A 25,000-nucleotide genomic window follows, 5' to 3' on the forward strand; every position below is an offset into this window, starting at 1 on the left:
GTATGTGTGTGTGTCCCTCCCTTCTCTCCCACCTCTCCCTCCCTCCCTCCATCCCTCCCTCCCTCCTTCTCTCCACCCCTCTCTCTCTCACTCCCTCCCCCACTATCTGCCTCCAGCCTCCTAGTTGTGATCAGGATGTGAGCTCCCAGATGTTCCTTCTTGGCCATCATGGACTCTAACCCTGGGAATCATAGGCAACACCATTTTTCTAAGTTGCTGTTGCCAAAGTTTTTCATCACAGCAACAGACAATTCACTAAACCAATCCCTCTAACAAGAGCTTACACAGTGATTTACTGAAACAATGTAGAAAATTCTCCATTGGACTTTTACTGTGAAATGCTTTGCTGGAAACTTCCACCCATTCCACACTCTCCGAAATTCCATTCCCATCTCTGGCCACCATTTCTTTCTTCTTGGGCTATTTCCTTTCTTGCTCCAAGTTGTCAAAGCTAAAAATGGAATTTTTCTGTGAACTCTCCACCCTCCCTCAGGTTCTGCCTCTTACATATACATCTGCCCTGTCCACTTCATGTGGGTCAGACCACAAACATTTTCTAAACCGTTTCCTCACTGTCTACTTTATTTCAAACACTTCCCATGCCATAGCATCTTTTTTAAATCATACTCTTTATTGCTGCTATTCCTTCCCAATGTCTCTGCAAATTCTTATCTAAGTTTCTGGGTGGTGTTTGTCCCTGCTGCATGCAATGTAATTATAAGAGTTCAGCTAATTCTCCTCATCCATTTACACTTCTTCTGTGTAAGGTCTGTGTGAAATCTATAAATGGCTTACCTGTATGTGGTATCTCTTGGGCTAACTGGTATCTATCCTGCTGTCTGTCTCAGAGAGTCAGAGGGTCTTGTTGCCAACCTCAGTCTGATACTTTATATCTTTTGAATCTCCCATTGTCAGTCTGCACAGCCTTAAAATGGGGATGAGAACAGCGGTGGCTTCCTTCCATTATGAAGTGGATGAATAAGTATCTCTTGGAATCACACACACACACACACACACACACACACACACACACACACACACACACAAAGGCACACATGCATGCATGGCAAGCATGGCACACACTTGTGAGATCTTGGGAGGAGGAGTGGGGAGGAGGTACCTTAAAAAAGCGTCTCAAGGTCAGCATGACCTCTGACTTCACAAAGAACTTCTCCCTGATGCCCTCTCATTTGTTGGCTTGGGGACTATGCTGAGTAGTTTTATGTCAACTAGACACAAGCCAAAGTCATTTAGGAAGAAGCATTTTCAACTTAGAAAGGACTCCATTAGAATAGACTGTAGGCAAGTCTATGTGGACATCTTCTTGATTTGTGATTGATATGGGAGGGTTCAGTTCACCGTGGGCAGTTCCATCCCCTACGCCCGTAGTCCTGAGTTGTATAAGAAAGCAGGCTGAGCAAGGCATGGGGAGCCAGTAAGCAGCACTCCTCCATGGCTTCTGCTTCAATTCCTGCCTCTAGGTTCCTGCCTTGAGTTATTCTTACCCTGACCTCCTTCAGTGACTGAGTGTGACCTGAGAGTTGTTTGCAGAAATGAAGTCTTTCTTCCTCAAGTTGCTTTTGGTTGTAGTGTTTTATTATGTCAACAGAAACCCTAGCTAAGAGAGAAACCCCTTCTTAAATGGGGCAATGCAGGATGCAGCAGAACAGACACCCCCATGTCCTGGCCTTGAGTGTGATGCCTGGCTCTCTCAATGTCAGCCCCTTGACTTCAGCGTGTTGTGTGACTTCCTGGAACAGATATATTAAAGCTCCTACCTCTTGGAGAGCTCGTCTAATGATTCGATGAAGTTGTGTCTCTGTGTTTAGTGCCTGTCATTCAATAAGCACTCAGTGGCATCTGGAAAGAACCTCACTTAACCTCCTTCAGCCTAGTGCCCACATCTGTAAAACAGATAGTGAGGACTCCGAGGGAATGTCATAGCATCAAGTGGAGAGACCAAAGTGCTAGCACGGGCATTGCTGGCAGTAGGTGTTCCATGCGTACCAGCTCTTGGGGTAGCTTGGCCTTTGCGGTATCAGTCCTAGAAGATAAGACAAGCCACGCTGCCTTGATTCCATCCAGATCCCTAAAATGAGGAGCTGGCTGGAGGCTGATCACTGCCAGCCAGCCAGTCCTCTCCATGTAATTCTGCAAACAGACAAGCTACCACCCCAGCAGTCTGCGGATGCACAGTCCCTCCAGCAGGCTTCCCCTCCTACCTGACCTGCCTGGGAATCTTGGAGAGTACAGGGTTGACTATTAAAGGTTACTTTTATAAGAGTAAGCTTTTAATTACATTTCCAGATGTAATGTGCTGATGACGAGGTAGGAGAAGGGGCTGAGACAACAGGCCTTGGTGGAAAGGGTAAGCAGAGCTTGGCAGATTGCAGGGGCTGCTCGTCTGTCCTATCAAAATGCTTTTTTAGCTCAGGACAAGCCTAGAATTTTCTCTCCAGGCCCAAGGAGAAAAACACAGACTGGGAAATTGTGTGAAGCGCGAGGAGTCGCCTCAGTGGAATTGAGTCTGAAGTGTACAACCTCTTCCCACTGTGAATTCAATCTCAAAACACGTCCGATCTGTAATTCCTGGGAGCCCTTAGACTTGCCATAAAACCACTTAAAATTAGACCTGTTCCAATTCTTGTTTCTGCCCATGCTTCACGCTATAAACTCTTATTTCCCATTCCCAGCCGAACTCCACTCCGACAAGCCAATAATTCTGCATCCCTTTTGGAACAGCTTCTATTGCGCTAAGTTGCCTTTGAAGGCACCTTTGTTTTCCTCAATGCTCTGAAGTGTGAAGTCTACGTAATTTGCTAAATGCATCATGTTTACATATGCGTAAGCCAGTTATCTCCAAATCACCATCCCCTGCCTGCTCCGTTGGCTGGATGCTTAAAGAAAATGAAGCTTAATTTTCCGTAAGCAGTCTTCCATGGTTTTCAAATAAACTTGCAGAGACACCGACAAACTAAATTACACAGTGGTAACTACCCAGGCAGCAATGAGAAGCCAGGGCTGAAAGAAGCCAGGTGTGTTCTAGCATCCTGCAATCACAGTAGACAAAGCAGCAATTGTTGGGGTCCCCAAGGCTGCTGCCAGGGAGGAATGAGGGCAGAAGTGTCAGCAGTAGGTATAAGATGAGTCTGTAAAACAATAGATCTAGTTTCAGTGTGAGAGACCCTGAACTCATTGAGGGAGTTCTGGTCTTTCCTTGTCTAGTGACTAGGGAGTCTAGTGTGACAGTGTGGTCAAATGGTCAGAACGCCTCCTTCCTCAGTGGGTTCAAGGCACATTGGTGTGAATCCTTTGGTCCTGGGTTCCAGTGGGTAGGCTTAGATGGACAGAATAGGAGGTTTGCTTTTCTCAAATACGCAGTGGAGACAAAAGTCCACCCCTGAGGCTGGACTGAGATGAAGTATTTTCATCCATGCTATTTATCTCTGCTCTCAAAGATTGTTCCCCACCACCACCACCAATTTTAGCTCTCCATTTTGATCTTGAAGGGACTGCTGGTCACTTGATGCTTTGGCTGGGCCACTGTGTTTACTCTTGGTACTTTCACAGTGGTGGGAACTTTCTCTCCACTAAACACGCTCCAGTTTTCTCCTTTCACACCTTCTGTAAGCCTACTGATGTCTACCTGTGCCCAGGCAGTCTGCTGGGACCCAGGGGTCCGTCAGGGACAATGACCACAGCATCCTTCCTGCTCTGATGGCACTCCATGGGGGGGGAGCACTGTAATGAAGTTAAGCGAAGTGGGACTCCATGTACTGGGCTGTGGGGTTCACCCAACCTCCTCCAATGTGGGTGGAGATACCTCAGGTAACCTGATCTGAGCCTTGGGTCACTATCAAGGAGCATTCTGGGAAAGCACTTTTGACTCCCTTGTTAAAATGCCACAAACTTGGCATGAGGAGAGCACAAGCATCTCTCCTCTACAAATCAGAAGAGGGGAGAGTGAATTCCAGGTACCCAGCAAGGGCCATGTCTTAATCATCTCTGTCTTCCCCAGAGGGTCTAACTTACGGAACTGGAATTGAATCTAGTCTTGCCCCAAGGTCGCAGGGAACCATGGGGAACAGCACACAGATGGTTTTGATTAAAAATTCCTGCATTGGTGGAGTATTTCCCCCCTCAGGCTTTAAAGGAAGCAAATTAACAGAGGGATGGGTGCAAACTGCCTTGAGTTGCAGGTGACAATCCCCCTGTAGTTGTGACCCGACCTACCTCCTTCCCGTGGTCTGGTGCTGCACTGGTTCATGCGTTTACTTCCTTTTCAGTAAAGTCCAGCCAGCCACAGTTGTTCTTTCAGATCATGAGTTCAGTTTGAAGAGGGGACTGAACAAGTGTGACAGACAGTCCCTTAACTCAGGGAACAGGTGGCTTATGAGGGAAACAGACAAGGACGGTGGCTTGGTTTTGAAACTGTGTGTATACACACAAAAGTCACTTGAAGGAATGAATGCAGGCATTCTCCCAGTGGTCCGGCTCTGGATCCTCCCCTCAAAGAAACTGTCCTTCACTAATTTTCATGTGTCCTAGAATACTTTATTTTTTTTTAAGAGTTATTTAATTTAAAAAAAGTGAAATTAAAATACAGTTGCTTCATTTCTCCCTTCCCTTTCTCCCCTCTATCCCCTCCCCTCTCCTCTTGTACTGGATGGTTTTGTGTGAACTTGACACAAGCTGGAGTTATCACAGAGAAAGGAGCCTCCCTTGAGGAAATGCCTCCATGAGGTCCAGCTGTAAGGCATTTTCTCAATTAGTGATCAAGGGGGCGGGGGGCTTGTGGGTGGGGCCATCCCTGAGCTGGTAGTCCTGGGTTCTATAAGAAAGTAAGCAGAGCAAGCCAGTAAGTAACATCCCTCCATGGCCTCTGCATCAGCTCCTGACTCCAGGGTCCTGCCCTCTGTGAGTTCCTGTCCTGACTTCCTTTGGTGATGGACAGCAATGTGGAAGTGTAAGCTGAATAAACCCTTTCCTCCACAGCTTGCTTCTTGATCATGTTTTGTGCAGGAATAGAAACCCTGACTAAGACAAACCAGTACCTCTGTCTTACCCCTTCTTGTTCCTTCTCAAATCTATGGTCTTTTTCATGTGTGTGTGTGTGTGTGTGTGTGTGTGTGTGTGTGTGTGTGTCCTTCTTAGTCTACTTAGTCATGCTTGTGTGTACATGATTTCAGGGTTGATCAGGGTTGATGAGTTGGTATCAGAAAACCACCTAGGGGGCTGGTCCCTGGAAGGACTAACTTTTCATAGTGCAGTAGTCTTTAGCAGCCTGAGATTCTCTGTCTGTTGCTGAGACCCTGTAAAATTATCTCCCTCCACTGTAGAATATCTATCAGTGTTGTCATTTACCCAGTCATTTAGGCAGCTGTGCCATTGGGGGTCACGGGTGAGGCATCCCAGTTATTTCTAGGAGACACGCCCATTTAGCGGTTTTTGTCATCAGTCAGCTCTTCCGGTCTTTCCGCTCCCTCTTCTGCAATGTTCCTTGAGCTTTAGATGCAGAAGTTGCATTGTAGATGTGTCCAGGGGCTGCACATCCCACACACAGCAGGCTGCCCTCTGCATTTTTTACCAGCTGTGTTTTCTTTCATGGTTTCTGCCTGTTACAAAGAGGAGCCTCTTTGCTGAGAGGTGAGAGCTTCCTGTCTGTGAGTGTAAGGATACAGATTTAAAACACCATTAGAATTACGTGGTTTAGTTAAAGCGTCGGTAGTAGGTTCTCCTTTCTGATCCACGACTTCACTAGGCCAGGTAGTTGGCTAAGTTTCTAGCACCAGCCATGATTTCACTCCTGCTAGATGGGCCTTAAGTCCAATTAGACAGCTTTGTTTACTGCTAGGATAGGTGTGCCACTTTTTGTGTCCTGAGGGATAGCTCCCTGTTCTGTCTTTTTGGTTTCTAGGCGTCAGCTGCACAGGGACTATTATTGGTTGCTTCCCTCCAAAGGAAGATTGCATAGCAACTTCTGGTACTAGGATGCTAGTCCTCGGGGAAGATGGTTTTCAGGTCACATCTAGCTCAGATCCTTGAGTCCTGTGTTTGAAGTGCATGGTGTCTTCAGCAAGAAGGACTTAACCCTCAGCCTCCAGAGGGCAACCAAGGCCAAGAACAACAGGCTATACTGTTCTTGGATTCCCATGACTGACAGCTCAAAAGGAGATTTCTTAGGCCTGGTCCAGGGGGTTTTCATAGCTGATCTATGGTGCTTGTGAGGAGCACAAGCGCTATAACTTCATTTAGACTGGATCTATACTTACATGTATTATTTATAATTGTAGGCTAAATAATATTATTCTTTATGGCTTTCCCAAACATCCTTAGTGTTAATTTTCTCCTACCTCCTTCTATGGTATTGATCTTTCATACTTTCACAAATCAAAGCTCCACACCCTGTATAACCATTTCTCTCCTTATCACTTGAATCCTGCAATTGTCAAATTTTTATTTTTATGTGAGTGGATGTTTTGCCCATATATATGCATATATCAATATATATCACATATATACATACACATATATATACACATATACACATATATACATATATATACATATACATACATACATACACACACACAGATGGTTGGAAGCCACTGTATAGGCTCTGATAACTGGTCCCCTTCAAGAACATTAAGTTCCCTTAACTGGTCAACCATCTCTCTAAACCATAAGAGATGCTTGATGTATGTATGTAGAAGCAAAGCCAGACAGAAATCCCATATGATACATAAGAAATGGGGTTTTTTAAAGCCTTATATTTTAAAGAGTCTTGCACACTACACAACTAACTGAACTGACTACAGTGGGTAGGTGTGTTATAACCAAGTCACACTGAAGTATTAGAATTGTTTGCTGATGTTTGCTGTTTCTGACAGTACTGCATAGAGCCTTGTATGCTTGATCACAGATGAGCTATAAGTTCCACAGCAGATTTTTATAATGAAAACATCTGGCAGTCTTTCTGAATCCCTTCAGTTCTGTTAAATCTTTTGTAGCCAATGTCTAGTTAGATTTTTCTTTGTGACATGGTTAGGAATATAATGCTATCCTTTTGGAAAATGAATTTAGCTCATTTACATTTATTGTTTTAGAAGTTAAGTTTGATCCTGTTGGTGCTGTAGTTTGGCTGCTTGTTTTCTTAAGCTGCTAAAGCTGCTCTTAAAATTCCTATTTGGCCTCATTGGGTCTTAAACTTGTGATTCTCATGAGTAACTGGAATTTTAGGCACATACTACCATTTCCCACAGGGGTGTTAAGCATTTTAAACAATGATAAAAACCCAGGTGATTTTTCTTCCTCTTTCTCTACCCTCCAATTTTTTAAAGCTCCCCTCCTTCCTATCTGCTACTTGGCAGTACATTCATCCTCCTAGACTTTGCCTTTGTTATAAAAAAAAACCCTTATACTATTTGATTTGTTATCTCTCAATAATTTTATCTGTGCCTCCGCTGTTACTCACAGGCCTTGCTTACACATCATGAATGCTGCTATGCTGAAATCTGGGGTGCGGGGGCAGCTTTGTACTTTTCTCTCTCAGAAGTCACTAGGATGCATCTTTTGCTGCCACATTGACTTTCTTTACTTGGAAAACCCAGTGCTTTGATTAGGATGGATCTTCATATTGACCATTCTAAGGCCAATTCTTTGGCTCACACTGTGCCTTCGGTACATAGGTGCAGCAGAAATGGGATTTCCTTAAAGAATTGGAATTGCAGATGCTCTCTGGTTTCCATGGTCTCCCCAGAGCTATCAGTTATCCACAGGAAGAGCACCCTTTGCATGGGGGCAGCTGCTAGCTTGCTGATGTGCACTGACTCCTCCCCCTTGTCCTCCTGGCTCCAGTGCTCACCCTGGCACCCTCCCACCTGCTTTGGTTTCTGTCAGTTCTTCCTCCAGTTCTGACATTGTCTTTGTTGTATCCTCCTTTCTCTGGCTTTGCTCTGTGTGGCTTTCTTTTTAGTTTATTACTATTATTTTTAATCCAAAGGCAAATATCCCATCTGGATTTGTTGTTGTTTGCTTGTTCCACATTTTCATGTTTCCTGCTCAGTGTTCTCTGGCCTCTTCATCTGCCTTTCCTTCCAAAATGTATTCCTATGGATTCTTTAAACCAACAGGGCTATATTCTTTAGAAAGAAAGTCAATATTATTGTGGGAATAAGTTAGGTTTGACTATTCTGCATAATCAAAATGGAGTCTTAGAAGAAGAGTAACCAGGACATCTGTAGATGTCACAATTCCAAAAAGCATCCAACTTACCAGCACAAACAGATTGCTCCCTTTAAAAATGGTCCCTCTGTGTGGGCCTATCTTCCCTGTTTCTGTGAAACAGATCAGGCCCAAGAGGGCTTTCTCCATTACTCTGTTCAGCCTACTTCCTCTTCTCCTGTTACACTCTAGTTGTATTTTGCAATGAGCCTCTTGTCTGCACAAACCACAAACAACTATCTCGTGTGTGTTTTCTCAGCTCTGCTGCCTCTGGGGTACCCGCCCCCCCTTTCTTCATGGTTTTTCTTCCTCTGTGGCTTCTATTTAATCTGTTCCCTGCCCTTCCCTCTATATTGCTTAGTTCTTGCTGAGCAGAACTTCGAGTCACTCTAGGGAGGAGCCCTTTGCTTCTGAGAGACATATTCATGTTATTTTATTGTGTTTGTTACCATTTTATAGACTCTCATCAATGTTTCCCTTTTCACTTCCATCTGGAAGATTTCTGGCTTCCAATCAACTTTCTCTCTCTCTCTCTCTGTCTCTCTGTCTCTCTCTCTGTCTCTCCCTCCCTCTCTTATTCCCTCTCCCTTCCTTTCTCTTTCCTTCCCTCCCTCCCATTCTCCTTCCCTTTCTCTCTCATTCTCACTCCCTTCCTCTATTTCTCTTTCCTTTCCTCTTTCCCTCCCTTCTTCCCCCTCCCTCCCTCCCTCCCTCTGTCACCTCTAGTATGCTATCTTTTCCTGTATACCATATTTCTTATCTATGGAGAGGAGGCTAGAAGTTGCAGCATTTCCCACTTAAATACCAACTCTCTAGACAGGCAGTCTGATCTACAGATAGACGCAGTGCTGGCTAATGCCATAACTCTGTGTCCATTACTGTCTAGGGGAGTTTGGTGGGGGCTTGGATGCCAGCTGCTTCTCTTGTCAACACACTGGGGGAGGGGACAGACTGTGAGAGTTGCTGTCCTGAAGGAAGAGAGAATCGCTGAGTCAGACACTCTTCTGTCCCCATGGAAGGTGCATATGACAGTGTGTAGTGTCCCCGTCCCAAGGAGGCCATGCATAGGTCCCAGGTATCTCCGGGTTCCTTATTCATCTCAGATATTGCTTTAGGCGTTGAAAACATAGAATATAAAACTACACTTTGTAATACCTAGAGTTGGATGTCGAATTTGAGCAGGTTCAACCGGTTCTTAGAAATGGAGCTTCTTTATAAATCAGCCCACAAAACAGAGTTCCGTCACTAAAGTGACTTATAGGTTCACATTTATCTTAAAACTGTCCATTTATATCATAAGTCACTCTGTAGTCGGGATATGTGCTTACGTAGCATGCAGTACAGCAGAGCGTGTCATGCTCCAGCATCCTCAGTCATCTGGGTTGAACTCTTTACAGCCTGACAGAGAGCACCTTATTGCCTGTGTTCAAAGGGACAGCAGATAGCTTTTCCTCAGCTGAGTTTGCAGCCTCTGGAGGCGCTGAACACCTCTGGATGTCCACGAATCCTTCGTTACAACTGAACTGCTTTCTGTGGCCACTGCCTGTCTATGCCAGGTCACCTCTTCAGGCAAATGCTGACCCACTGGCTAGAAACACAATTCAACCCAGAGCTGGCATTTATAGCCAATATTCTGCAGCTTCAATAATATGTTTTTGCCTCAGAGTATAAGAAAGGCTGTGGATTTTATCCGAAGTTTCCAAAGCTTATTTTATCTGGCTAACCTCCCTGCTAGATAATTCAAGGGAAAAATGAATGTCACTCTGCTAATGTGCATTTACACATGTTGGGCAAACTCTAAACATATTTCCCTTTCCAGAAGAGGGATTATCATTAGAATCAAGGGAACACGGAGCCTCCTCAAATCAGGTTACTGAAGATAGTTTTAATGGCTCTAATAGGGAATGTATCTATCTCTGCTTGCGAGTTGTACCATTAGCTAAACCCTCTTCCAAGCTTAATCAAGTCAGTATTTTAAGCTCTTCCAAAGACTGCTTTTTAAAAAGGATTTTATTAGCAAGCCCCTGGATAACAGAGTCTTAATTCTTTCCCTGTTCCTTTTTTTTTCTTTTTTTGCATAAAACAATACCTTCTCTAAGGGTGAGAGAACATGCATATATATTGATATTTTAGGACCAGAAAGTAAAAGCTAGAATCAGTAAAAGCTGTAACACGGTTTAACTTAAACACAGCCTGGTCTGTCAAGTGAGTTCCAGTTATGAGTTCGGGTCATTGTGTGTGCTTTAGAGTGGTCTTCGTGGAGCTGCATTTTCTATCACATGTACCTCAAAGTGTCCATCTTAGCCTCTCACGGGTGGGTACTATTAGCTCCCAAAGTTCCCCAGCTCAGAAGCTGATGGTAGCTTCCCGTTTGTTTTGAGAGCTTTGTTCCCTCAGCGGTCTGTATCACATCTTCAGCTGAGATTAAGACCCACACTGGCACTGTCCCATTTACAAGCGGGGGCTCCTGAAGAGTTGCCGGATGGTTGAGAATGACTGGTCTGCTGCGGATGGTGTTCATAAGAATAAAGGGAGCATGGGTCCAAGCCTGCTGAGCCTGCGCACAACCGTTATCATGTGTTAGAGGGGGCTGTGTGGAAGGGCAGAGTAGGCGCATTGGGTCGTGGGTTGTGACTTTGAAGCAGATGAACTGTTATTTTGGAGATCTGAGTGTGTGCCTCAGTGTCTCCATTCACTATCTGTAGGACCCTGGAGGGAATGGAACATCTCTGAACAGCAGCAGAGAATCGGGTCTCGCTGGCGAGCACGGTGGGATGACTCATGTGTTAGTAGCATGCGTTGGCTCAGGCCTTTGTAGCCTTTACAATTTTTCTATTTGGTCAGTCACAGGGTCACACTGTGTCCACAAACGCACACACACAAAAAGCAGGGAATCCTGCTGGCTGTGGCGGACTAGGTGTCGCGTGTGGCGCAGAGGGCTGAAGTTTGCTCTGCTTTTTAAATTCTTCCCAGAATCCTGCCAGCTAGTTCTGTGTGTGCCTCTGTTGCATCAGTGAGGAGACCCATGCCCGCAGTCTCATCTGGAAGCCACATTCATTTGGTCCCTTGTGTTTCTGCATTCCTGGAAGCCCTGGAAGGCAGAATGGTGTTGGTTATTGCTGTAAAAACAATAGAATAAGCAGAACCAGACTTTCACTTTTGTTTGCACCTCAGTTTATGAGATCCAGGCCCCTAAGGGGACTGTGGCACCACCATGCCTTCCCCCTGGCTCACAGCATCATGACTCCTGCTCACTACCAGATGTGCGACAACTGGAAGAATTCAGTTCCCATGGAGGAGGCAGAGTCTAGAGCCCCTTGGGGAACCAGCCTCATGATGAGATGGTAATGGTGCCAGGGAGAGGCCTGCCCAGGGTGGAGGGCAGGGGAGGCGAGTTGAGAAGGAACCTTGCCTCTGTCAGACCCTCGCCCTGGGATCTTATTCCAGTGCCTAATCGGCACTAGTAGGGAAGGCTCAGCTGGACCTTCTGCAGAAGCTGCTAATTACAAACACTCTGAACTCATTGATCCAGAGCCACTCTGATGAAGTAATTATTCACAACAGCACCTAGGAGGGCTGAGGGAGATTAGTGGGAAGGGGCCGTGGCAAGCCAGGTCTCCATCGCGGAGAGGCCTCTCGGCTTGCTCCCAGAAAGAGTTTGAGTCTGGCCCAACTCTTTAATTACCTTCTGAGGCACTAAAGTTTAAATTAAATCCGGATTGTTTTCATATTAGCCTCTGCAGAGCCCCGAGCCAAGCATCCGTGAGGCTCACTGGCATGGGAGGAGGAAGGGCGGTGGCAGGTAGAGTGTTTTGTAACTTGGGCTCTTCAACTGGAGATGTTTCATGCATTCGAGAGCAGAACTGGCTCCCTGGCAGAGGTGCAAAGGTATCCTGGGATGCTTGTATAAAGTCAGACTTGACACTTTCAGACATTCCTCAGTGGGCGTTCAACTGCAGCTTCCATTAGGGTCGCTGACACAGGGACCCAGTCTCAGGCCCCTCGGGTAGGTGTTAGCACTAGGTTTGGATAAGAACATGTATCCAGTCCCCACTTGGACGTTTTGTACACCTCTGTGCTTGTCTTCTCGGAAGTCTGGCCTTGTGGAGTAGCTGTCAGTCATCCAGCTGCTACGCTCACGGACAACCCAACGGAAGACCATGTTAGGCTATGTGTTAAGCTGCTGGGAGTCGTTTTGAGTTTTATAATGCCACCTTCTTTGTCAAGACTGTGCCATACTTCAAAGCTTCCTCATCTGCTCCTCATTGGGTCTTGGTATTGTCTGGGGGAGCGTAGAGGGAAGGACCCAGGGGCCAACAGCCAGGCGGGAGATGCCAATTTAGGGCAGACATCATGGCTACTTCTTCCCGGTAGCTGCTTCCTCTGGCAGTCTAACTACCGCACAAGGGAAGACTGATAGATCAGCTGTCTCCCTCCTTCCTTGTTGCCACAGGCTGCCGCATAGCAGAAAGGCCTCGTTCCTGGTTTTGGCAACAGCACGCCCATCTCTCACTACCATCTGAGTCACCTGAGCTGCACCTCCCTTGGAAAGCCTTCCCCTCCAGCACATTCCACGCCCATTAGCCTCTGTGCCTCAGGTGGGGAGGTGAGGAGGTGTCATTGCATTGGCTTCCGGGCTGCTTAGTGTCTGCAGAGGCAGCCCCAGCTCATTGCAGTTTGGTCATATTTTGCAAACCATCAGAAGCCCACTGGGAGCGCACCACATTACCTGGGCCCGTCCATGCCTATGTGCTGCGGTTCCTGGGGGAGTGCGCTGTCTTCCCTGCATTGTAGAATAATGTGCAAGGTACTATTCTTTTCCCTAATGAAGCCCCAGTGGTTGTGCATGTGACACGAGGCAGGCTGTTCTGCAGTCCTCCCGGATGGCCGCTGTGCTCACACCAAAGCTAATGAAGGCGAGAACCCCGCTTGCTGCCTCCTCCATCCTAAACTGCTGGGCCAGCTGCCGTCCGTGTCGCTGGAGAGGCTTCCATTACAGATGAAGGCCTGACGGAGTTTATTAATTGCACTCATTAGTGCTGGCTACCCACAAACCTCTTCTATCCAAGGAGGCAGCTTCTTCCAACCCTCCCTGCATGGATTCCAGTCTGCAACATAGCTGCTCTCTTCAACCCCCAACCCTAGCACTTAGGGTACCATTTGGCTTGGGACTTTGTAACCAAGCTGCTCGATCAATCATTCATGTTTTCCTCCCATAAATATATCTCAAACAATTTCTGTGTACCACCTATGTAAGGCTAGGAATGAGGGTAGGGGACTATCAGACAACCGATTGCCCATCATGCAGCGAATCCAACTGGGAGAAGGCAGGCAGAAATGGAAGCCCCAGCCTCTTGGTCTTCTATTGGCGCAGCTATAAAGTAAATGAGGAAGATGTTATTCTTTATATCATCAGTATCTCCTCAGGCTAAAAAAATATAAAGCGCAACAGTAAAACCCCAACATATCATACAGACAGTTGGGATATGAGTCCCTGCTACATGCCAGTAGCTATGAGCTACGCTTTATTGATATCTTATCCCATGCAATGATGCTGGGAGCTGAGCTTTATTTTGCCGTCTTGCAGATGGAGAAACTACAGTTTACAAAAGGCAGCGAGAAGGTTATGAGAGTCCGTCAATAGCCCCATAATGAGAGCATTCTTCAAGCAGGTAACAGGCTGCATTCCATGCCAAGGGCTTTCAGTGCCGGTTTATGCTCTAATGATCAAGGAGGACATGACACTGGACTGGGAGTCCTTAGGAAGGAAATCCCTTCAATGTTGAGATGCCAGAGAGATGTGGTCAAGGCCACAGGGCTAGGGACACTAAGGCAGGAGAGTGGGAGGGGTAGCAAGGCCAGAGCACGGAGACCATAGATTGATCCTGCAAGCCACTTAAACCACAAACTTAGGCTCAGCCAACAGAGCAAACAGGAGCCTTGGAAGTGGCCAGACAGGAGAGTGACTTGACTCGGTGTCTGATTCAGAATGATCAAGGCAGTTGCTGGACTGTGAGGTGGTAGAGAGTGAGACTGGGTGGCATCAGCCTGCTGAGGTGACCCTAGTGGGGAGCACCGGTGGCTGGTAACATGGACCAGAAAAGGCAGTGTAGAGAGTGAGAGAAACAAACCTATTGTGGTCAACTGCTTGGGGACTTGAGGAATGCAGAGATATCCAAGGTAACTTCCAAATGGCTGCTCTGAGGGCAAGTATCTGGAGGCATTGCTTTCTGCCTCCTGGACATGACGTTGCTGGCCTGTGGGGCTGGGGTGCTGTCAGGGATTTTGCCAAGTCCCTGTTGGAGCAGAGTCATGTCAGAAAGATTTGCAGTGTCCTGAGGAAAGATGAAGTTACTCAGGGAAATAGGGCGACAGTGGAGGACTCTTGAGTAGAGACATCTTGGGGGAGGAAAGCAACAGGAAGCAAGCAAAAGCCCAGCATGGGGGGAGGAGTAGGGAGGAAACAGAACCCAATATGGCGGACCTCAGTGATGCTCAACCACTCTGGGAGACAATGTAGCAAAACAGACCATGGTCCTGGTTGCCATGGTTTAGACAGGAGATGCTATGATGCCGGCAGAACAACATAGTTGCTTTGTAGACTGAGTCTCAATTCCCCTCACCTGACAGGAGGGGTGGGAGTGGGGGCAGAACTCCTCTCCCCTCTGGGATAAGAATTGTCCCACTTCCTGGCAGAGCACAGGAACAACAGGTGGGCGTGGTTTGCAGTGGTTTGCAGGGTTCACTCAGGAAAAATTACTTTTCCCTAGGAAGTATCCCCTGGCTTACCAGTTCCTAAATTGTCTTTTCCAGTTAGTCCCACGATCTGGGGTAGCAACAGACACCTTATGAGGCATCCAGTCTGTGCTGTGGCGAGTATCAAACCGGAACAAACAGTTCTCTGCAGGCCCCCCTTCTTTATTACTCCTCCCGAGCATCTCGTGTGCCCTGCAGACTGTGCTTGGCTTTCTCCTCACAAAGACCACTCAGTTGAAGATGCCACGAGTGAGCTGGCCTCAGTAATTGAGTGGCCTCTATCTGTTTCTGCTCTCCAATCTCGCCCCAGCCACGCCATGGCTCCCTGCTTCCTGACTTCTTGTTGAGTGGCACATTTACTCTTTCAAGATCGAACTGCCAGATTCCTTCAGCTGTCCCTGGCTGGGAAGCCTGGTGGAAATCTGGCACCAGCAGGCTTGTAAATAAACAGCTTACCTGCCCATCTCAGGATTTACTTAAACGTGACTGACTAATTTATCTTGCCGTGCGATTTCCTCACAAGTTGACTTGCCAATTTTCTCTGCTCAAAGAACATTCTAAAGAGATGGTGTGGGATGGAGGGGAAAGGAAATCTAAAGAGATGGTGTGGCTCAGAGGGGAAATAGGTGCTCTTACTTTCCTATTTCCCAATGTGAGGCCTGACTGGAGAGTCCGCATCCTGATTTTGGATGATCACACATTACTGTTAAGAGCTGAGCAGGGTCAGAAAGGTGCCAGTTTGGTCCCTAGAGGCTCGGAGTTGGGTTAGTGTGAACAGGCTCCTGGAGTCTGACTTGGTACCTGGGCAAAAGCAAGACTCTCTGCCTTTAGCAATAGCTGCTTCTCTTTCTGTGGAGAGGTGGCTTGTGGGAGCTTGTTATCTTGCTTCTCGGCCATCTTAAAAGGCCGAAGGGAAGGAGAAAAGACACGCATGTGGCTAGCCAGTTATCTTGGTGGTCCTTTGTAAAGTTAGGGATGGATCAGAGAATGAGATTCACCTTTACCCAGTTCTAACCAGGGCGGCAGCCTGCTCTGATGCAAAGATCTGGAACCTGTGCTACCCCTCCAAGGGTGATGAGCAACTTGGGACAATACATATACCAGAAGAATTAGTTTGTACATTTATCCAATATTAATTCACTTATGTAGAATTACTCAAGTATCCACTTATACATGTTTGTAGGTAGCCAAAGCCAGTTTTGATTATTTGCATTTGACTTCATTTTTGTTTTTTTTTTAATGGGCAGTACTTGCTTGTACTAAGCCTACCTCTAAATAACCTATTTAGAATAATAATTATGGAAAGAGCTAAAACCCTATCTGGCATATTCTTCAAATGACTGTTGATCCCGTATCTTGTTAAGAGCTTGAAATACACTGTCAGGTTTGTCATGAACTTGTTATCCTGGGTCCACAGATAAGGAAACAGGTCCCAGGAAAGTTAAGGGTAGGTCTATGGCAGGTGATAAATCTGAGATTCACTGTAGGCAGAGTGACCCCACAGTGTGACCTTCTGCTATCAACAAGAAACTCAGATCCTTGTCCTTGCCTGTGTCTTACACCATAGTCAGGTCTCTGTGTTCAAGGTCCTTAGCAGTTGGTATCCATAGCTAGGCACATTCCCTGGTTGCCATGCAGAGCCTGAAGCTTGCATTCCTGATGAAATACAGCTAAATGTGAAAACTGGCAGGTTGCATGGCTGAAGCGTAGACATGAGCTGTAAAACAAGGAAAGACATCTGCAGAGCATCACAGGCCTTCTGCATTCTCCCCAGTGGCAACACGGCTGTCGGGTGGGGCTGGGCGCCATGGTGATTCAGTCAAGGGCTGTGCTTCCTGGAGGTGAACGTGGAGTTGGGATGGCACTTTGTCTTTATCATTATTGCCCTGTGAGGGCGTGGGGCACTGTGAGAGGGTCAGGTTGAGCTCTGCATTGCAATGGGGGTGCGCTCACTCAGCTCCTTAGGTGTCTTGCTTCCCTCCAGCTTTAGGCTCTGAAGAGGCTAACAGTTGTTAGCTCCCGGTTCCCTCTCAGCAGCATGGTTTTACAATTTTTTCTCTAATTGCTGAAGGACACAAAACATTGCTTCTTTTTCAGTATCCTCCCAGTGTCCCACAGACCTCACCCCTTCGCCAAGATGTTCTCATTCAGAATGACCTCCTTTTGGAATTCCCATCTCAAGTCACAAGCTCCACACACTGTCAGATAGTTTGCCCCCACTTCCTTACCTGCTTTCCCTCCTTTCCCTCCATTGGATGGAGTCCTGTCAGTATCCATATCTGCCTGTCCCCACCCCTGCCCGTCACACACTGAAACAGTGTAGCAGGGCCGGGGTGGAAAGGGCTCTGTCACAGTGTAGACCTTCACTTGTCAGTAGTGGAGATGTGGAGTCAGTATGTAGGAAGGCTAACAAATGGGGCCAAATTCACGAGTCCACCTTGTCCTCATACAAAATGGGGAATCTTCTGCTGGGCTCTGTGGTGGCCCAGACATCTCTCCCTGGGAGCATGAGCTGGTTAATCTCTTAGCGTGAGTACAGAGGAGATGTCATGGTCTCTGGCAAAGCTGCAATAACAAGTTTTATGTACTTAGCAGAGGGACGTCAGTCAGACTTTGAGAATGCTGTGCCAACATAAGGTGTCGGCAGCCTGCTTTATCTGAGACAGTCCAGGGCTGAACAGCCTGCCTATCCTAGAAACCCAGACTTTCTCCTTGTCCCGTGTTTGAATTGCAACAGGAGCACCCGTGGGTGTTTTCAGAGTGTCTGGACAAGAAGGATTGTCTGGACGGCAGCTTGGCCAATGAACTTGTACCCTGGGCAGAAAGCCCAGGTGCTCACTGTCTGCTCTGTTCCCCGCAGCCTGCACAGACAAGGAGCTGAGGAACCTGGCTTCCCGGCTGAAGGACTGGTTTGGGGCTCTTCATGAGGACGCTAACAGAGTCATCAAGCCTACCAGCTCTGATCCAGCCCAAGGCAGTAAGACCACTCTATTCTTGCTATTTCACTATAAATACCACTTCTCAAATGCCATGTGTTTAGCAGTAGAATATTTTGGCTAAAGAATAAGATTTAAAATATATACCAACTTTAGAACATTGAATGATCAAAGAAGGGTGATGTTTTAGAATCAAGAGAAATATGACTTTTGGAAAAAATGTGATTTCAAAGAGATCATGTTTTATATAGACATTTTAGAAAAAATAAAGAAAAAAAGTAGTGTGTATGTAAATATATACACATATATAATACTACCCATTTAACAACTTAAGCATTCTACATACCTTGAGGTAATTTTTCTTGCTGTATAAGGAAAATGTATGTATGTTAGAAGTGTTTGCACACTTTATAAGCTGGTATACCATTTGGAAAATTAAACATGTAGAAATATCATTATACTTTAATGTTACCGAGTGGTGTCTCTAGCAGGAGCCAAATAGGATCCTAATCATTGCTGTAACAACTTAAGAAGCCTTTAATTGGGATATTTGGGTTGTTGCTAATAGAAGCAACAGTGTAGCAAGCATCTCCAAGATCATTGTGCTTTTCCATATACTGGGTATTTCCCAGAGACCACAAGGTGGGTGCCCCTCCCCCACCCTTCCCACTAACACTCAAGGTCCTGAAGGAGCCCCCAGGCTCTGGGATGAGCATAGATCAGTCTCTCTCACACACACACACACACACACACACACACACACACTCCACCTCTCCATACTTTAGGCTGAGGTAGTTGTGCTAACTGGTAGAACAGAGTTTGCTGATCCACCAGTCCCTCAAATACAGGCAGTTTCGCTGTGCGTGCATTTGAGATGGCGGTATTCACACAGCCTCCTACCCTCCGACCATGTGGATGGAACTGTGAAAGCAGTGTTATTGGCTTCGGGTGGGGGGGGGTAGGAGATGAGAAGTTACAAAGTCAACTTGGCCTCTCAGCTGGCCCAGTATGGATCACCAGCCCAGTATGGTGGTGCCCATGTTTGCTGGAGTATGTGGGGAGCTGAAGCAGGAGGATCCTCTGAAGACAGGATCTAGAGCGGCCTGAGCTACACTGATAGATGCGGTCTCAAAATAATGATCTCACCTTTTGGTAATTCTTTGATACGCATAGCTTTCTGGAGAGATCAATGAGGAGTACTGATGATTAGTGTAACAGCTTCTGTCTTTCGATTTAATGGCAAGATGGCGCTCGTTTCTGAGACCATGTTTTACAGGCAGGAGCTCCTGAAAGCTGGGTCTGTAGATTGGCGAAGTGAGCTAGGAGTTTTTTTGTTTGTTTGTTTGTTTTGTCTGTTTGTTTGTTTTTCCATTTCTGCCAGAGGTTCCTTGGGAGTCTACGAGCACTCATTTCCATCTAAAAAAACTTGTCAGTAAAGCCTCCCTACCCCAAGTTCAGCCCAACCCTGGGCTTTTGGAATAACTTCTCCATGGAAAATAGCTTTTGGGAAGAGAAGGTCTTAGAGCTTCTCTGTAGACAGGTGGGGGAGCCTTGGAAATCCTAATGTACCTAGGAGTAACCTGAGTTCCCAGAGTCATTGTTTGTTTGATGTCCTGAAGCCACTGGGGCAGGAGAGGTGTACAACAAGGGTGAGTTTTCCTCTGAGGCCAGAGAAAAGAGTAACACATTTGTTGGTCCTGAAGGGGCAGCCACAGAGCCTTGCTCCAAGCTCCATCCTGTCCGCAAGGCTGCAGATGGCGGGCACACATGCCCTTTTCAGAAACTGGAAATGAGGCAGAGCAGGCTTGACCTTTTGGCTAAGCCACGCAGCTTGGCATTTCTTCCAGTTGATAATCATGACAGTCACTAAAGAAGAGTCCATGTTATATCCCATTGTCTCATCTGGAAAAAGAAATTAAAAGATGTTTATCCTTTTGATAGCAAAATGAATAATTTAAATATGCAAAAAATTATGTGAAAGGGTAAAAAACTTAAAGCTGGTAGAAAACTCCTATAGCTAGGAAACAACTGCTTTTACTGATACAATAGGACAATAGTGCTGAGGTCATTAAAGAAAATATGGAGGTCTCCCGGGGCCTCAATAGTAAGTGGAAGCCCCGCATCGCCTAAGAGCTCACAGGAAGTCGATGCAATCTTTGTGTAGAATTTTGTACAGATTTGCCATGTTGCTTCATCCTATCAGGCTCTATACAAAGGTTTCCAAGATGCACACAGAAGTCAGGAGACACTAGAGTGTGCAGTCTGTCTCATCAGGACCCTATGAAGACACCGTATCCCAGATGTGACACCCTAAGCCAGCTGGATGCTTTCAAGACAGATGTGTTAAAGAAGGCAGAGGGGGACCTGGGAGAGACAGTGTGGATACTATAGATCCGGACTGGGCTGTCTGTGTTTCAATCCTGATTCTGAACCATAAAATCTTGCTATTTTTTCCATCTATAAGGTAGAGATGATGACATATCATGTGACCGCCTTTAGGGTTGAGTGAGATACTTAAGAGTATAGTGCTTAGGATCACTTTTATCTGTACAATTCTAGGAAAATTAAGCTAGTCCTAGAGACTCCGTTTTCAGGAGAAGCTAGGACTTTTGTCATCCCTTAGCTTTGAAGGCAAGCATGGCTTGAGGTCTGTCTACAAGGCTGTGGCATCCAGAGGGTGGATCTAAGAGTGAGCCTTCCTCCCTTGTGGAAACAAAGACTTTCCTTTCCCTGGAGAAATAAGAAAAAAGTTATTGTCTGAGTTGATTTGGATTCCATCTCCTGTGGCTCTTAGGGGATTGCAGTGAAGAAGGAAGGGACCGAAAAGGGGCCTGGGTGCTCGCTCGCCCCTCCAGCCTCGGCCAAAGGGTCCTCTGGGATAGAATGGAACCTTGAGTCTCACTTGCTGTCATTGTCTCTCCCCCACCCCACTCCTTTCTCCAACATTTTGTTTTGCATTTTCATCCCCCCCCCTCAAAATGATAAAGCCCGGTTTCAGTGTTATGCATCTTACGTTTCAGCGTGTTCCTGGTTTACCTTTCAGTTCTGCAAGTAGGTTTATAGACAGTGGGACTCATTTATACAGCAGACGTTCTCTCCCAGGGAATTATTTCTCTTCTGAAGATATTTCCCTCAAAGTTGGCTCTTGCCTGTAGGATGCTTATGCCTCATAGATAAAGGGCACATGGTGGGGGTGAGTCTGGTGCTGATGTGTCTTCAGATGCTAGATTCTGTATTCTGAGATCCCCCCAAGACAAGCAAATCCCCACATACACCAGCCTTAGTTGTTCAAACCTTGCTCTCCAGTGTAAAAGTATTGGTTAAATAAAAAGGGCTATAGCCAATTACTGGGGAGAATAGAGGAGAGGTGGAGGTTGAGTTAGCAGGCTGGGTATTTCAGGTAGGAACCACGAGGAAGAAAGAGAAAGGGGAGAGAGAGAGAGAGAGAGAGAGAGAGAGAGAGAGAGAGAGAGAGAGAGAGAAGAAGAAGAAGAAGGAGGAGGAGGAGGAGGAGGAGGAGGAGGAGGAGGAGGAGGGGGAGGAAGAATATGAAAGAGGAGGAGGGAGGAGGAGGAGGGAGGAGGAGGAGCTCTCCATTAGTCATTAAGTGCCAGCAGCACATGGCCCAAGTGAAATGCCTCTCCAGAACACCAGACTTCTGGAGCATACATGGCTCAGGAAGATTCAAACAGCAAGTATTTGGGGAGCACACTTGGGGGTGTAGCCAGCCTAGGGTTAGAGAATTAGAATAGGGAACATCCTGCAGTCATTGTGCAACCTAATAAAGCAATCATAGTGTGAGTCTCACTCACTTGAAGCTAGACAGGAATAAGTGTAGTTCATATTGGATGCACCCTGACCCCTCTGGGAAACCAAGTTAGGGAGCGGCAGGTGTGCTCCATGCCTGGCATAGCTGAAATGTCCCTTCCTCTCACAGGGTTTGACACCAGCATCCTGCCCATTTGCAAGGACTCCTTGGGCTGGATGTTCAACAAGTTGGACATGAACTATGACCTGCTGCTGGACCACTCGGAGATCAATGCCATCTACCTAGACAAATATGAGCCCTGCATCAAGCCTCTCTTCAACTCGTGTGACTCCTTCAAGGACGGCAAACTCTCCAATAATGAGTGGTGTTACTGCTTCCAGAAGCCAGGAGGTAAGGAGATTGGCTCCGAAAGCCAGGCAGCCACCCACCAGCAGGGAGCACAGCAGAGATCTGTGCACAGAGAGACACAGCTTTCAATCGCCCTGTGAAACAGCAAACCCGAAGGCTCCTCCTGCCTGCTTTAAACATGCTATTTCAGGAAACCACGGGTAAAAAGATGGTGCCTTTAAACCGAGGGATTCCTTCCTTTAGGAAAGCATCCTTACCACGCTTAGCATTCTCATCTACAAAATGGGTGTAGGAGCCTCCCCTGCGTGCTTCTCAAGGCCGCAAGGAGCTTCTCAATATGAAAATAGTATACAATGTAAGAGAATCCTATTTCCCATTTCCTGTAAATTCTTAATTACTTTTTGTTTACAAACAAATGACAGATAATGAAATACATAGAACTAATGAATATAGGAAGAAAGGATCCCAGAGTGGCTCCTGTCACCCAAAGTCAGGAACAGGGGCCACCCTGCCCCAGCATTCCATCCGGTGGCCATACTCTGCCTTCCTGTGGGTGGGTCACCTTTCCTGTCTGGATTTTACTTCTGACTCTGCCCCCTAGGGAGCATACCCAGTGGACCAGAAATCTGGCTGTCTTTCTACTAATGGTATTCAAATTGTACAATATCTATGCATGCGCACAAAGATGCCAGGACACCCATCAAAAATGTAGACACTCCTAAGAACATTCGGGGAAGAGTAATTCATGTGCACATTCATGGGGTTATCAGCTGTATCCCCAGTGGCCCAGCGTGCATCTTTACATCTCAGCACAGTTGCCAATCTGCCTTCCAAAAGAAGTTACATTAGATATTTTTGGTGTGAAAAACATTCAGAATATCGTTTCTTTGTGTCAGTATCAAACCCAATCACTGTTGCCAAACTGGGGCAAAGTGGTGCTGCCTCCCCACCAGCTCTGTTCTCTCTGGAATGAACTGCTTGCCTCTGGCACATTCTTAGGTTTCTATTTCCTTGAAATAATTTTCTGTTGTTTTTTTATTTTTCTGCAGGAACATGTATATCTATGGACTTAGAACTTTGCTAGTGATGGGTATTATATATATTCCCCCCCCCCCAAACTTTGTGCATTTTCTTATTGGGGGAAATTTTAACTTTTGATGTATTTGCATGCCTTCGTTTTCTTGTCCTATGCCTTGTTAAACCATAGACCTTGCAATAGGCTTCGAAGGGTATTTTCACTTGACTCTAGTCAGGAACCTCTCTCATGGTTTTGTTAACGTTGGTGGGTTTGTGTTTGTTCACATTTTGCCTTACTCTGTGTATGTGCGCACAGCCGGGGAGACTCCTGCTTCAAGCCTGGGGATAGCAACGACGAATCTTTCTTCTACCAATATCATGTCTTACTACACACACACACACACACACACATATATATATATATATGTGTGTGTGTGTGTACATGTGTGTATGTATGTGTGTGTGTATGTATGTATATATATATATATATATATATATATATATATGTTTGTGTATCTTTGATTTATTCCTAAACACTCAGACCCACTAACCTAACTGTCCATAAATCAATTCTATCCAACTTAATTCACAGTTAAAAAAAAACCAATTTCAATCACAGTGGATTGACCTTTTGTCTTGGTAGATTGTAGGTCTCTCCTCTCTTGCCATACATTTTTATTTCAGGATTTCTAGATAGTCATGTTTTTCTTCCGTCCTGAACTTTAGAATCATTTGACCAATTTATTTAAAATCCCCTTCCGCTACGTAATATAGACTCCTTCTAGCTTAGAGGCTTCTCGTGCATGGCTAGTGGAGTGACAATTCTGTCTTGTCCCCATTGTGGTTCCCCTTGGCACTACAGCAAGGCATCTGCTTTCCTTCCCCTCCTCACAGAACTCAGTTTCCAGATGTCCTGCTTGTCTGGATGTTTCCAGGTGTACACTGTATCATGTGTAAACAGAGATAACTTTCCCTTAAATATTAAAATATAATTGCATTGTTTCGCCTTTTCCTTCTGCTCCCTAACTGCAACAGCTGACACAAACTGAAGCTAAATAACAATGATTGTTTACTTTGGTCTCAAATGCTGGTGGCACAGAGCCTGACCCACTGTTGAGGGTGGAGGGCCAGGCTGAGTTTATTCATGGCTATACTGAGGGATTGGCCACAGGCCTATCTCTGGACAGGCTGCCCTTTCGCATGTGCAGGGAGATCTGGGGTGTGTCTTGGAAGGATGAGGCATTCCCAATTAGTTCAGAGAGAAGTTATTTCTCATTTTGCACCCTTCTCTCTACTTCATCTTCATGGTGTTACATCACACTGTTTGATTTGCTGCTTTATTTCTATAAAGAAGCTTCAAGATGGTGGGATGTCATACTTAGAACTGTAAGTTGATGCTAGGACATTCGAGTCTGGGTTGACGATGCTGTTTGGGGAGGCTGTGGAACCTCTGCAGATCAGACCCTCTCGACTCTTGTTGATTCCCGTGCACAGAGGCAACAGCATCAAACATCTCTTGCTCCCCAGGGCCCCAATGGACTCTAGCCTCCCGGATCTGTAAGTTAAAATAGACCCATTTTTCCTTCAGTTGCATCGATGAAACACCATGGCCAGAAGCAACAGGAAATTAACTATGCAGGATTCTTTTTCCACATTTCGAGGACCTTGATTTCCTAGAAGCCACCGAGCCCTGCTCAGTGTGTGCCACTTCAAGGAGATGTGACGTGTTATGCTTCTTTGAATGCTAGAGTTAGAATCTTTCTAATCTTCAGGACACTTTTCTTCTTTGACGTGTATCTTGAGAACTTTTCTCTCTATCTGGTTAGTCTTTCTCAGCTGCAACACAGTTATATCCCATGAGATCCATGGCTCTGGAAGTGACTTTCTCTCTGTAATTGTTTCTCTCTGTCATAGCTACCCTTGAGCCTCCACATCACTCCCTGAACCCTGC

The 25,000-nt window shown here is 46.1% G+C and overlaps 1 protein-coding gene across 2 annotated transcripts in view; it reads left to right on the forward strand.

Annotated features, from left to right (window-relative positions):
* The window catches only part of Spock1 (SPARC (osteonectin), cwcv and kazal like domains proteoglycan 1), a 503,404-nt gene that overhangs the window by 465,579 nt on the left and 12,825 nt on the right, over window positions 1-25,000 (forward strand). For both annotated transcript variants that reach the window (XM_052157287.1, XM_052157286.1), the window contains exons 7-8: window positions 17,840-17,956; window positions 21,853-22,074. In XM_052157287.1, coding sequence (XP_052013247.1) covers window positions 17,840-17,956; window positions 21,853-22,074 — 339 coding nt within the window. The remainder of the gene's footprint in view (window positions 1-17,839; window positions 17,957-21,852; window positions 22,075-25,000) is intronic.

Source organism: Apodemus sylvaticus, chromosome 14, assembly GCF_947179515.1.
Source record: "Apodemus sylvaticus chromosome 14, mApoSyl1.1, whole genome shotgun sequence".
NCBI classification, from domain to species: Eukaryota; Metazoa; Chordata; class Mammalia; order Rodentia; family Muridae; genus Apodemus; species Apodemus sylvaticus.